Source organism: Falco rusticolus, chromosome 4 (assembly GCF_015220075.1).
Source record: "Falco rusticolus isolate bFalRus1 chromosome 4, bFalRus1.pri, whole genome shotgun sequence".
Taxonomy (NCBI): Eukaryota; Metazoa; Chordata; class Aves; order Falconiformes; family Falconidae; genus Falco; species Falco rusticolus.
In genome coordinates this window covers 12,845,019-12,858,606 of record NC_051190.1, presented here as the reverse complement: position 1 = coordinate 12,858,606, position 13,588 = coordinate 12,845,019, and the positions used below count along the sequence as shown (strand labels likewise).

Sequence of the window (13,588 nt, the reverse complement as noted above, 5' to 3'; positions counted from 1 at the left end):
ACAGAAAGAATTACTCTAACAAGTGCCTTTTTATCCAAGATTTCCTAATGAAAACCATTTAGGAATAACTTATAGCTTTTATGTTAACTTGGATCTCAGGTATACGAGGCCAATTCATTCCCCACATAACTCAAGTGACTTTAGCTGGATCTGACCAGTTACTTTTGCATAGTGTTTGATACTGAAAAGCATTCACTGCACGGTGAAATTTTCACCCGAACCAGGCAAACCAGCAAGTTTATTCCAGACCACAACCATTCCCTGCTTGTACATGTCATTATGGGTGCACAGTCGTAAAAAAATCATGCTACAGATTATCCCATTTGATAGCTGCAAGCCTCCCTCCGACCTCCTTGCTGGTTTTGATCACTAACCTGATTTGTTTGTGGCAGTGACCTGAAACCTGAGCTGACATTAGCTCTGCAGGAAGTTTTTAATCCAAACATGATTTTGAGATAGATATGCACCACTGTACCCGTAAATCTTTCCATCCACCACGGAAAGTTTCAGAAGGCTAATATTTTTGCAAACCACAGCAGCTCGATATTTGCCCCACTGACATACCGGTGGCCTTTGCAAAACAGGTATTGTGTCAGCAGTCGCCTATCAGGCCATGATCTCAAAAGGGACTTTAATCTTTGCAATACTAATGGTTATGGCTTTCTGCTGTTGTTTTTTTTTTTTTTTTAAAAGGCCACTGCTGACTGCAGAGGTGTAAGAGCGACTGCAATACCTCCTGGCCAACAGCAGAGAGAGCTCATAGAAGGAGAAAGTTAATCACAGTCATGGATCCACCATCCCCTGTAGGGGTAGGAGGCCAGGACGTGTATTCCTCTAAATTATTGCCTATTGGTTCCTGTTAGAGACACGAGGTATGAGATAAAGTAGTATAGTAATTGAGTAACAATGTAGGGCCAGCTCTGTAACAGCCTTTAGGCACCTAGTTGCTTTCGGGAATTAATTCACAATAGTTAACTTGTGTATTAATGGAGGTGCCTCCAAGAGCGATTCATAGTAACCTTACCCTCCCTGGGACATCCGCAACTCACGCCAAGCCCCAGCCAGGCACCACCCTGCATCACCCGCTTGGAGTCATCCCTCGAGGGAGGACAAAAAAACCCAAAACACAAAAAAGTAGGTGCAACCACTTTTCTTCCATGAGGTACCTACAAGGTGGCCCATGTCCTGCTCTCACTGCAACAGCAACCAGGCGTGGAGAAAGCCCAATTTCACTTCCTTTTGCTATTTGTGCTGCCTGAATCCCTATCTTTCATCTTGCAGGAGAATGTCATAACCATGAGGCAACAGGCTATTCTGGTCTGAGGAATGGAGGGCATTCACACCGTCTCTTATGGAAGCTGTTCTTCGCAGGGATTATTGAAACATCAACAGAGGAAGAAAGTGTGCAAAAGAGAGAGTAACTCTCACCTAGTGTTTAGGGTATGCTCTTGGTTTTCAGGCAATTTTTCAATAAACTGCTGGGACAGCTATAAACCTGCTTGACGGGGCAGAGAGATATATAGATTTATAGATCCCTGCAGGATTAAGGTTTGAAATAGGAGCTTAACTGCTCCCTGTGGGGACTGGTACTGGAAATACCCCGAAACAGAACCCTGGGCACACGGGCTACCTTTACGTCAAAAACAGAGGGGACCTACAGACATTTGCCACCCCCAAGACCAAAAACTCATCCAGGATTGCGATATTTTGCAATCTACGTTTATCTTGCAACACAGAATTGTTTATTTTTCTGCCAGGTCTAATCTTCTTGCCTGCAGACCTACATTGATCCAGGTGTTAGTTCTACCCAGAGCTTGCCAGCCTGACCAGTTGATTGCATTCCATAAACCCTAACTGTCCCCAGGACAAGGTGATCGTCCTGTGGTTTGTCCTAATTACCCGCACGCAACGTGTGAACCGGCGCCTTTTCAGCCTCCTGCTTCGTAACTGCGTGGGACTGCATTTTAAAAAGGGATTTCTCATTTGTCTTGACACCCCAAATTAATGGCCACGCTTGAAAACCTAATTACTGAGTGTAAATTCCGTTTCAGCCTTAGCTGGAGTGTGAAGATGGATCGTGATCTTTCCCTTAAGCCCACAAATCACAAATCCTCAAGGTCACTCTTGCTTTTGGGGTGGCCGTTTCATGGTACAGGTGCCAGGAGATGGACTACCACAGCTTTGTTGCAAGTCACCAGCTCTCACCAGTGGGGCACGGTACAGTACCTATCCAATGTCTACACAAAGCTAGTAACAGCCCAGTTTTATTGTGTATCTCTTATCTAGTCTTTCTAAAAATCCCGATTGTGTTTCGAGGGCCAGCAGCTGTGGCTGGCAGGCACGTACCGTCAACCAGTACCATAGGAATTGACGCTAAGCAGCCACCTGGGACTGCAGTCCCAGCCCATGTCACGTTCAAGGGATGTCGGATTTATCCCCCTTTGCTGCCAACCATTGGTGTCCACCCAGCCATTCCCAATTACAGGAACTGTCTACAAAGGCTGCAAGGGTGGGGGGTACAGGCGATTCTGCTTGGCGAAGAAAAGCCAAGAAAATCAAGTTTGTTTAGTGAAAGGCATTGTCTTTTTCCTTAATGGGGTTGGAGTTTCATTTCCTTTAGTTATGTCCCACTGGGTGAGGTTAAAATGGCTCTTAAGGGAAATAGTCTGACAGAGATGCTGAAACAATATGTTGTCACCGCCCAGGTCAGAACCAGAGAATAATAGGTTATTTTTACTGTATCACTTAGTGGGGATGGTATCCGAGATCTATCTGATTCCCCCAAGGAAATATATTGTAAGAAAATGCTCTTACAACCACATAGTCCAAAAGAAGCGATCCAAGTCTGAGGCATAAGTCTGCCTCCCGGAGACACACGTCTGCCTTCCAGGAGCCACATCTGCCTGTGAGAGTACCCCCTCCAGGAAGCTTTGGATGGCCCCAGGAAGCTCTGGTTTCATCTGATGAACTTAATACGCATAAATAAAAAGCAGCAGTCAAGCCTGCCACTTACAGTGTGCTGCTAAGCCGAGCCCAGCCAAACAGCTCAAGCCTGACCCGAAAGCAAGGGCAGAAAGGATCCAGACTGGGCCAGGCTCAGGATCTGCTCTCATGTACACTGGTACAAACCCTAATTAATCGATGATGAAGATATTGATTGCCAAATGGATGCTGGTACAATGTGGACAAATAGAACAAGGGAGCAAGCACGGGCGCTTTGCACTTCTCAAGAATCTGCTCCCTGGTGCGGCCAGGAGCACTTCAAGGGCTCCCCTCCTTCTGCAGGAGGGTCACGCGTCTCTCCCTTGCACCTGGTGCACAAATTGCCTCATGTGAAACACCCCTGCAACAGCCCAAGCTCTCTTGCTGCCCCCCCCCCCCCGCCCCGTGACTGCTTAGTCTTTGGTGCACAGCTGAAAATACCAACAGATTAGCCATAAGCAGAGCGCTTTCGCAGCCAGCCCGGCTTGGGCCATCTACTGTGCTACAGCTATCGTATCTTTGCACATACAGCCTGCACCTCAGATAACCCGTACCCTTTAAAAAATACTGGCATGGAAATATAATCCTTTGTAACATGCAAAAAATGAGGGGTAGGGGACGGGGGAGGTACTGGGCAGAGGGATCAGACGCCAAGATGCAGATGGGGCAAGGCCACCAGCGTGGACAGGACCTGTCGGCTGTCAGGACAGCACAACTCACGTTCCTGCTGAACCACTGGCTGCTTTGGACAGACAACCCAGGGATTACACATCTGAAAATACACCATTCGGTTTCTGCTTTGGGATTACAGTAATGATCTGCCCCAAGCTTCTTATAGCCACAGACAGGTGACCAACGCAGGGTGACACCTTCCAGAAGGAGCTCTGAGGACAAATTCACTGTGGATGCTACCTTACTTTATAACCCATAAAAATCAAGTCTTTAGAAGACTGGTTTTCCAAATGCTGATGGAAGCATGAAAATCAAAGTCTGCCTGTACGCACAAATACGTATCTGTAAATATTTACACATGCTAAAATGCATGCACCGTCTCGCATCAGAAACCACAGCAAAGAAGCTACTTCTTTTTTGGTCAACTCATAAACTTTGAATAGAGATTCACCGTACTGGATTGGCAACTAGAATCGAAACTAAACATTTGTTTTCTAGCTCCTTCTTCTGTTAGAAAATGAAAAGCAAAGGACAGACTTGGAATGTCTCTGACCTTGATGGGAATGCTGCCTGAGGAATGACTGTACGGCTGCACAGCTGATTTTACGGACTATTTCTGCAGCGCGATGCGTACCGCCACTACGTTTGCCTTCAGGGACCCTTTTCTACTAAGTTCAGCCCGTGTAGACTGTACGTCCTGAGCTTCTCAGTGCTCTCTCCTCCTCTTCTGTCTCAATAGCTTTTGAAAGACATCTGTTTAGCACACCAGAATTATTTTTTCTAACCCCACTTAAGCTCGCTGCCTCTTTAGACATTACCATCTCTTTTATTTTTCTGCCATTTTTTTCTTTTGTATCTTGGAAATCAAAGCCAACCTCCCTTGAAAAACAAAATCGAGCTTTCCTAGATCTGCCAATCTATTTGTGGGTTGGTTCTTTTTTAAATTATTATTATTTTATATTCATATTCATGAATATTTCAAAACTAGCTGCCCTGATTGCTGGATTAGAGCTGTTCTTCAAATAAGCAGCTTCCACTCTCATTGAGAGCAATGGAAAAGCTGCTATTGTTTTCAACAGTAGTAGGATCAGGTCCCAAATAAAACTGCATTTATTATGTTTGGCTCATTTCCTAGGATTACTTGGACCTTTGAAAGCTGTAATTCTTGATGTTGACAGCTTTCCCTCCACCCTGGAGCAGTGTGGTTAAGCCAATCAATACATGATTAAAATAAACAGCCCCTTGATCAAACTTATGGCTTTAGTGCAAGACTTTCTGATCTGCAGAAGAAAAAGCCTTTATGTTTGGCAGCCCTTGAGGCCACGCCAGTATCCAAAGAGCACCTGACTTCATTTACCATCCTTTAACTCATATCCAAGTTCTTTCTGCTTCATTGAACAAGATAACCATGTTTTCTAAAAAACCCATATTGCTCCCTTTATTGCACGCATTGCCTCTCTTCTTCTTAAAAATGCGTCTAAAAAATACCGTTCTCTTTGTCTTTAAAGGACTCCTCTTTTTCTGATTATTTTTCCCCGGGTATGGGTAGTTACTTAAACATCTATCCATTTGTCCTTTCTTCTTTCCCAGTTTTCCCTCCAACTTTTGCCATCTCTCTTCTCACTTCTCCATCGCTTCCTGTTCTTTCACTGTGACACATTTTAGTCTTCTAAGACTGGCTGGAAAATCCACTACTGAAACTTTTCTGAGAGCAAAATGTACTCCTTTGCAAAGCTGAAGTCTATTCTAAAATGAAAGCCCAGGGCTTAATGCAGTTTCTTTTTCATCAGTTGTGGTCTAGACAAAAGGTATATTTTTTCCCCACGTGCTTTTTTCTCGCTGGTGTTTCCAGTCATGCTCTTCAAATGCTTCAAATACACAGCGTGTCACAGCACAAAGCTGTTATAAAATCCTGCATCTTTGCTCAGATTTCAGCAGCAGAAAATCTGCATTCATGTAATACTCTAGATGCTCATTTTGTTCTACTTACTTATGTGCAAGAACAAAGCAGTTACAACTAAATCCAGAATGGGAGGATATTAAATACTCCTTTCCCATTGTGTGGGGTGGAAAGGAGGAGAACAAATATACACAAACTCCAATGGGTTTCACAGGGAACATGACCCTGATTCTAAACACAGAGTTTTGCTGAAGTGATGATGATGATTCCTAGCCTCTGAGGGATGGAGCCTGATTCCACAGGGTCCTGTGTGGTCAGCACAGCCCCTGCAGTGGTCAGCAAGGAAGAGCATGGGATGCAGTGAAGCAGAGGACTGGCGCACTACTTATGACTCCATCCTACTGAAACCCTCTGCGGGCACAGTGTCTCCTATCGCAGTGAGAAATCAAGCGTCTTGCACCAGAGAGCCATGATCCTCCTGCACTGTCCCCTCCTCAAAGAAGAAAACCCAAGAGCAACTCTTGCAAAGAGGACCACAGGGAAGGAGAGCGTGAAAGCAAGGGTTGGCAGAGGCAGGGAGGATGAAGGGAAACTGCTCGTTCCTTGTACACTGTGCTGGTAACTGAGTGCAGGAGAGCATCCAGTTAACGCTTGGTTTCATTCATGTGAAGCCAACTACTGACCTAATTTAATGCCTTCAGGTGTGCCACCTAACAGCCTCCCGACTGTTAACAGGCTGGAAAGAAGCACCAGCTCCTCACCACCTTCCCTGCATACTCCCTCTGCTGTGCCAGCCCTCTCGCTGCGAAAGTGAAAAACATTAATTCACCAGGTGACACCCCCTCTCGAGGCCCCTAGCAAAATGCAGGAGTTTATCCAAGTGGCGTGGCAAGGTGATGGCTTTCCAAGTGAGATGGGCATTGCTGAAGAAGATTCAACGAGCTGTGCACATCCTTGACTCTTCAACCACCGTGTGCCCTGCAGTTACACAACTTTTGACCAAAGGAACAAGCATTTTCATTTTTTGTTTTCAATTCTGAAGGTCTGCTGTCAAGTGGATTGCAATTCTCTAGCAAGTCTTGGTGCCAATTAAACTAATTGTACTGCAACAAATAAACCACATCAAAATCTATAAGGGATGCCCTTCATCCTACTATAAAAAAGGCAAAAACCTTAAAGCCCACAAAGCTTATGAACTTGAATAGTAGTGTGCACTGTGCCTATTGAATTCTTTGCATGTGATTAATAACGTATTGATTCTACGTGACACATCTGCAAGGCACTTACAAAGCATGTTAATGTCAGACAGTCAGACAGCAATCTCTGTGCTGATATCCAAGCACCGTCCCAGTGCAGGGAAGAGAAACAATAAAGTAGTCATTTAGTGAAGCAAATGTGCAATAAAATGGATGAATTCATTATTTCAAAGTAATTTTTTCTTGGGGATAAATCATTCAAGCCTCACCTGTTTTTTCAATTCTAAATTTAGCCTTAAATTCACTGAGTTTACCAACGCTATCATAACTAGCTAAATTACTGTGCAATGCTAGATTGCTGTACTTTTTCAGTATGTTTTCCAACTAAGTCAAAACCAGACATATGAATAACAAGCAGAGCTTTCCATACCCACTAATGGCTTTGATCAGCTTTGTTATCAGGCTGCTGCCATACCTGCCCAGGCTACCTTCACACAAAGATGGAGTTGTGCTTTTACTGCCTCTACCCATTCATCTTAACTTAGTAACAGAGGACAGAGTTCTACCCCACCTGTGGCAGCTGTTTAAATACGTTGTCCAGTACCCTATTCCCACAATTCTAGATCCTAACACCAAAGCTGGAAGGGAACAATCCTTTCTTCTTCTTTGTTCCCCTGCTCCACCTGCATAACTGGGTTTGTTTCTGGAATACATTAATGGAAGGAAGGGTTGTGCAACACAGCACCGCGGGTGGAAAACCGCCAGCCAGCTCGTACCAGGAAAACAGCTACTACACGCATGCGATCACCGGCATTAGCCCCGTTACAGGGCTATAAAGTCCGAGGTTACGGAGCCATGAGCTCTAAAACTTCATGATAAGTGAGCTACTTTTGGTTTTAGTCTTGACTTCTCCTCCATGCTGGCAGTAATTATCAGCAAAATTATGATTCAATGATGGGAATGAGCTGTAGATTTTTAAGATGTGGAGAGAAGGTGGAGCAACCACCCACGCTGCCGAACTGCGGTACTGGGGTGACTGCGATGCTGGACCAGGGCACCACTGCCCCCAGGCCTTCAGCCATGAGAGATTTCCTAAGCACCCTGAGCTTTAATTTACTGTTGTTGTTTTCTTTCCTTCAAGAAAAAAAAAAAAGGAACATAAATTTAAAGCATATGAAGTTTCACACAGGAAATGAAACTGAAACTCCCAATGCGGCAGAGCAAAACAGTGTGTGGGGGGCCGGGGCGGGGGGGGGGGGGGGGGTCTGCAGGGGATGTGCTAAAAGAAGAAGTGGCAAAGTCTATGAAGAAGCTCACAGAGCACGCAACTTTGCAAAACACATTGGTGAACTGTAAACTTTCACACACACACACACAAAAAGTGAAGCTGTGTAGACACTACGGTATTTATTTGCTTTCATGCAGCTGGTGCCAGGTGCTGGCTTGCACGGCTGGACACTGGCATGGTTTGTTTAATCCCAGAACAGCCTCGGCTCGGTCTCCAGCTGCAGCTCCGTCCTCTGAGCTTCCACGGCCAGCCAGAGACACTCAGCAGGCTCCTGGAGGGCACTTCAGAAGGAGTACCGCTAGGTCCTACAGGCCTCTCAATGAGCATTATTTGATCAAAAATGACAAAGTTTTGATCGCTAACCCTCTCTTCATCTCTTTTGAAGGTCGAAGATGCAAGTAAAACCTTTGGTATTGACCACTAAACCAATGTGCCTTCCAATATCACATGATTCAGGCTGATTCCCAATCAGAGGTGTATTTTCAGTTCATTTTTGCCACGGACTTCTGCCATCAGCTTTCACAGATGGAAAGCTGTGCTTGCTTTTATGTCAAGAGATATGAAAACCAAATAGTGCCAGAACAAATACTTCACTTCTCCAAGGAAACTAACATATAAACCACTTCTGCATATCACAGTCTGCAAAGTGCAGAGCACACACCAAGCACAAACAAACCCTGGCCCTGCACACTACTTGGACAAAAGCCCTGCCGAATTCACCCTGGAATTACTGCCTCTGAAGGGAATTTTGTAAGAGCAAGGCTGGCTCCAATACAAGAAACAAGCACCTGCAGTCCTACCTGTATACCAGTGTCAATCCCACAGGCTCAGGTACTTGCTCTTCCGTTGGCTTTTGCAGGTAAGCATACCCAAATACAGCGTGACAATACATGAACAGCCTGAGTATTTTTCTCCATCTCTTATCTTTTCAAACGCCAGCTGATGGCTTTCATTGCAGGTTGCTTTTATAGTCTTAACTTGACTACTGTAAACTTCACCTACTCCTGTGCACCAGTTCAGAGATGCAGTTCATAAAGCTGAACAGTTGAGGATCTTCCTGAGCGCAATTTCATCTAAGTGAACGTGCTTACACTAGACATTAATGTGGCGCATTAACCTTTAATATCCAAACCTGTTTTCATCATGACTACAATTGTTTTTCATGATTTCCACCACCACCACCTAATTACAAACAGGTGGGAAACTGTTTGCAGTTCGACCATAAATGATGGGTGCATGACAAACAGCTGAGATAGCCATAAAAACACTCCATGTGTAAACTAATGGTAGAAAGTGAGAGAACTTCCTTTGGGGTAACCCAAAACTTTCATAAGGATTTTTGTAAGGAAGTGACATGTGTACAAGAGCTACATGAACTTCTGACAGTTTTGCAGAAGGAGAAACCTAGGTGATTCAAAGCCAGTCATACTGCCTCAAATGCCTCCTATGAGTATTATCTATTAAACGTGACTTGTAATCTATGGCTTTTGTACCTCCAACACTACTAAGCAACAGTGTCTTCTCCTACTACATTCCCTCTCGGTGGCACAACACATTTTTGACATTTGAAAGAGGAACCTTCTACATCATTTAAGGAGGATCTGTATGAGAACAGAGGATTAATGTGGTTACAGAAGAGGGAGGGCAGCAATCATTAGAAAAAATATATGACAGCAAGTCTGTCTTATTAAAACTTGTGTTTAGAATCCTGCCTTGCTTAAAAGGGACAACAAAGGCTTTTGGTTGCTCACATTTAGTCTTTCCTCAATCCACTACAGTAGCCCCATTTGTAACTTCTACTTTTGACAGAGTCTGATGGGAAATAAGGTGTTTGCAGAAGCAATATACTTCTTGCTGATAAAATCATCCTGGCAGACTTGAAAGAGCAACCCTATAAAACTATTCACTTACTTCTTTTTCTTAGCAAGTGACTTTCTCCACCTTCCCCCAAACCCCCTCAAGGGCTAGATCATCACTGAAAACTCCGTAGACTGATATGGTGACTCTTGAGTGTAGTTTTCCTTCCTTTCAGCACGATTACAATAACACTATTTGGACAAAGGGCATTTTTTGGCTAGCATATGAGCCAACCCATGAAAATTTGCTACCCTACAGAGCTCGCAGATGCCCCTCCGCACATCCAAAGCTCTTTGGCAGACAGCTGCAGGGCTGGGACGGCGTTTAGCTGAGGAGCAGATGCTCTGTGCAGCGTTAACTCCCTCACGTGGTTACAGCCACACGAGGAAACCAGCACGTCATGGCAGAGTGAGGGCAGTTGGTGACTTGCTAAATCCTAAATACCCCAAACTTCTCTTCAAGGCTGCCTGAGAATGGGATTTGTAGCTGAAAGGGAAAAGAAGGTGATCTTTACTTTTTAAATACTCATTACCCTGATGTAATTATGCATCAAACTCTTCAACTGGTAACTTCAACTGGCACTTTGTGAAGATGTGAAGAGATCTCAAGTGAAATCCTGGTAAAAACTTCAACTCATTTCAGAAGTACCCAAATTTCACCTACTGATCTCATCTGAGGTTACCACTCAGATCTACATTTTAATCCCACACGACTAAAACCACTGTAACTTCATTGACCTTCAGGAGGTTGTTCCTATTGCTTGCTGGTATCAATGAGAGTGTCTCCAACAGGGAGTGAGGCGTTAACGTGCACAGCATCACAGCTGAATAAGAACGGGAACTGGGTATTAAACAGAACCATTAAATAATTTAGGTTAGAAGGGACTTTTGGAGGTCACATAGCTCAGACTCTTACTCAAAGAAGGGCCAACATCAAAATCAGACTGAGTTGTTGATGGCCTTATCTGGTCAAGCGCTGAAAACCTCCAAGAGTGGAAACTGTACAATCTCTGTGCAAGCCATCCCACTGCTTCACTCCTCCCAGGGTGAGCATTTTTTTCCTTATAACCCATCTGAATTTCCCTATCAGACAAAGAAAGAAGAGGAGGAGGATTAACACAAAATGACAAGACAATAACTGAGTGGGAGGCTCAGTCTTCCTGTTCTGGTGCTGCACGCACACAATACAAGCAGTTGGAAAGAAAAAGATGCAGAGGGTGTGTGTGGTGAGTGACAAATGGGTAAGCTCCAGGTTAAGAACAAAATAAGCAAAAGTCCCTGGTGGCAGCATATCAGATGATACTCATTTTATTGTCAGAGTAAAAACACATTCCTTTAAGAAAACCAAACAAACCCCCCTACTGAATGTTCCAGTGCATGCCAGGCAATTATTGCTTTCCACAATGTGTCCTGTGACTCACTGTGCCACAATAAATTGGCATATGGTGCTCATTCAGGGTATGTAACTCACACATTTGCAATAGCTCTAAAGAGCTAATGGTTACTTGGGCTGTAGTTAATTTTGGGGGTTTTTAATTTCCCCATGGCAATGCAATAAATGTCATGCTTATTATTGTATTATTATTTTAAAAAAAAAAAGTTTTTAGTGGCAGGCAAGTGTCATTAATGCCTGAAATCTCTTGTATGCTAGGGAAATCAATTCAGACAACCGCTGGCATGCAAAAGCACATAAATAATTAGTAAATACTACCTGTGGTCTTCTGGGTCCAGATTTGCCTGATGCCAAGAGCAATCAACTCCTTTTTGGCTGCAAAGGATAGGAGGGCACTCAATACCTTGCAGAAGGCACTCAGTACCTGGCAAAAATCAAGCTTTCTGTGTGCCAGCACCCCATGAAAGAGTAAACCCTGAAGTGCGTATGACAGAAATGGTTCTTTTCTCTTACAAGGGAAGGCAACCTCCTAGAGAGACACAGAGCCAGCTCTCCATAAGGTGCCAAATACTCTCCCTGCCTGGGAAAGGTGCACTTTCTATGATTACCCCACTTAAAAAACAGCTCTAACTCTCTTAGTGAAGGAGACAAGAGTAACAAAGCATCTGTCTTTCAGTGAGTCTGCCCAAGAGCAGGAGTAGACTAGACTGGACAACCAGTTTTTATCGTTAATAAGACATCAGAGATGGTTAAAAGCAAGGACCGAGCAGCAGCAGAAGAAACTGTACGCAATTACATGAAAACTCTTCTCCCGTAATCAAGATGACTCAATAAGCCCCGGCTACACTAGGGCTTGTAAGTACCACCAAGAGAACATGGCTTCAGAGGGCTAATGGAAGTTTCTATCATACCAAGATGACTCAATGGGGGAGAACATCCTATAGAGACAAGGTCTACCTAACACTTGTATACATTTGACACAAGTCCGCTGACTCCAGTGCTATTCATTAGCAAAAGTGGATCAGTAAGATAGAAGTGGACAACCGGGATTTTGCCCACGTAAGGACTCAGAGCTGCAGCATCAGTGCCATGGGTTTCAAGGTCAGCAGGACCAGTTCCTGAAAAGAGGGATCTGACTTTGACACTGCTCACACGACAAAGAAATAGCAATGCTACTGGAATCAACAAAGCTACCACAGAGTAAATAATTTGAGAATTAGATCCTGAATTTGTATGTCTTTGCAGTTAATTTCACAGGTATTAAACAACACTAACGTCTCACAATGTGACTTGGAAGGAAAAACATAAACAAACATCTCAGCCTACAGCTCTATTGCTCCCTGATCCCCGAGGAGGCAACTGTTCCCTCGGTGGCGTTCTGTATGGGCCAAATACAATGATTGCCAATACAAATATTTTGTTCCTGGGTTTTTGCTTTATGAAATGTAAATTTGGACTGCGTGGCCTCAGGTGTTTTCTTCAGTGCTTAAAACAACAGGTTCCAAACGGTGATCAGGGAACATGGTCACGACCGTAGCATGAACAGCAACGGTGAATCACACCCCACTCTGCCTATTTCCTCACCTTGCATCTCCTGAACTGTTTAATTGTGTGGAAGACAGTTGAAATTGTGCCTGAACCAAGACTGCCAGGGTCCAATCTGCACTCGTTTCTCTGTAAATTCTCTGCTAGCGCTCACAAACTATTCTTCATCTCCTCAGAAATATCCTTGATGTAATAACATGTTTCTTACGTCTTGCTTACCTACCTTCCTCTAGTAACATACTCGAGAAACTGCTAAAGTACATAAAAATTAAGTAGAGCTCAGACCTTTTTGCAATAAAAAGTCATGATCATCTATGTAGAAATGTCTAAGCCTTCCATTTCACCCAAGCAGACAAACCCAGCATTTCGGTAATAATCACCTGCTCCTCCACCCGCCCTCCAGAGAAGGAAATGCTGCCTTCGCCCAGATCCCATACCCTCGTTCTCTTGTTGGTTAATTGGCGACAGTGTTAGCTAGATTTTCATTATAGGCTATTATTTGTATCTGCTGTTTTCATGAAGCAGCTGTAATAAACAAGCGAGATTTATGTTCCTTTTTAAATCGGTTTAAGTAATTAGCGTTGTTAAATTTAGACTCTGAAAGAACCTAGTGATTTCTCTGTTTTTTAAAAATAAATACAGACGCTACAAAGTGATCTACCACCACCAGCCAGAATGGGCCAGAACAGTATGCACTCCACATACTATCCAAAATGTCTTTTACATGAGGAAATAATCTAAGTTCTCCAAATAATC

At 43.9% G+C, this 13,588-nt stretch overlaps 1 protein-coding gene across 9 annotated transcripts in view; it reads right to left on the bottom strand.

Moving 5' to 3' along the window:
• Positions 1 to 13,588, bottom strand: part of SLC6A6 (solute carrier family 6 member 6) — a 114,705-nt gene that overhangs the window by 27,880 nt on the left and 73,237 nt on the right. For 3 of the 9 annotated variants that reach the window (XM_037387035.1, XM_037387036.1, XM_037387037.1), the window contains one exon: positions 11,606 to 11,662. The exons of the other annotated variants lie outside the window; for them this stretch is intronic. In XM_037387035.1, the coding sequence (XP_037242932.1) occupies positions 11,606 to 11,662 (57 nt within the window). The remainder of the gene's footprint in view (positions 1 to 11,605; positions 11,663 to 13,588) is intronic. 9 annotated transcript variants of the gene reach the window in all.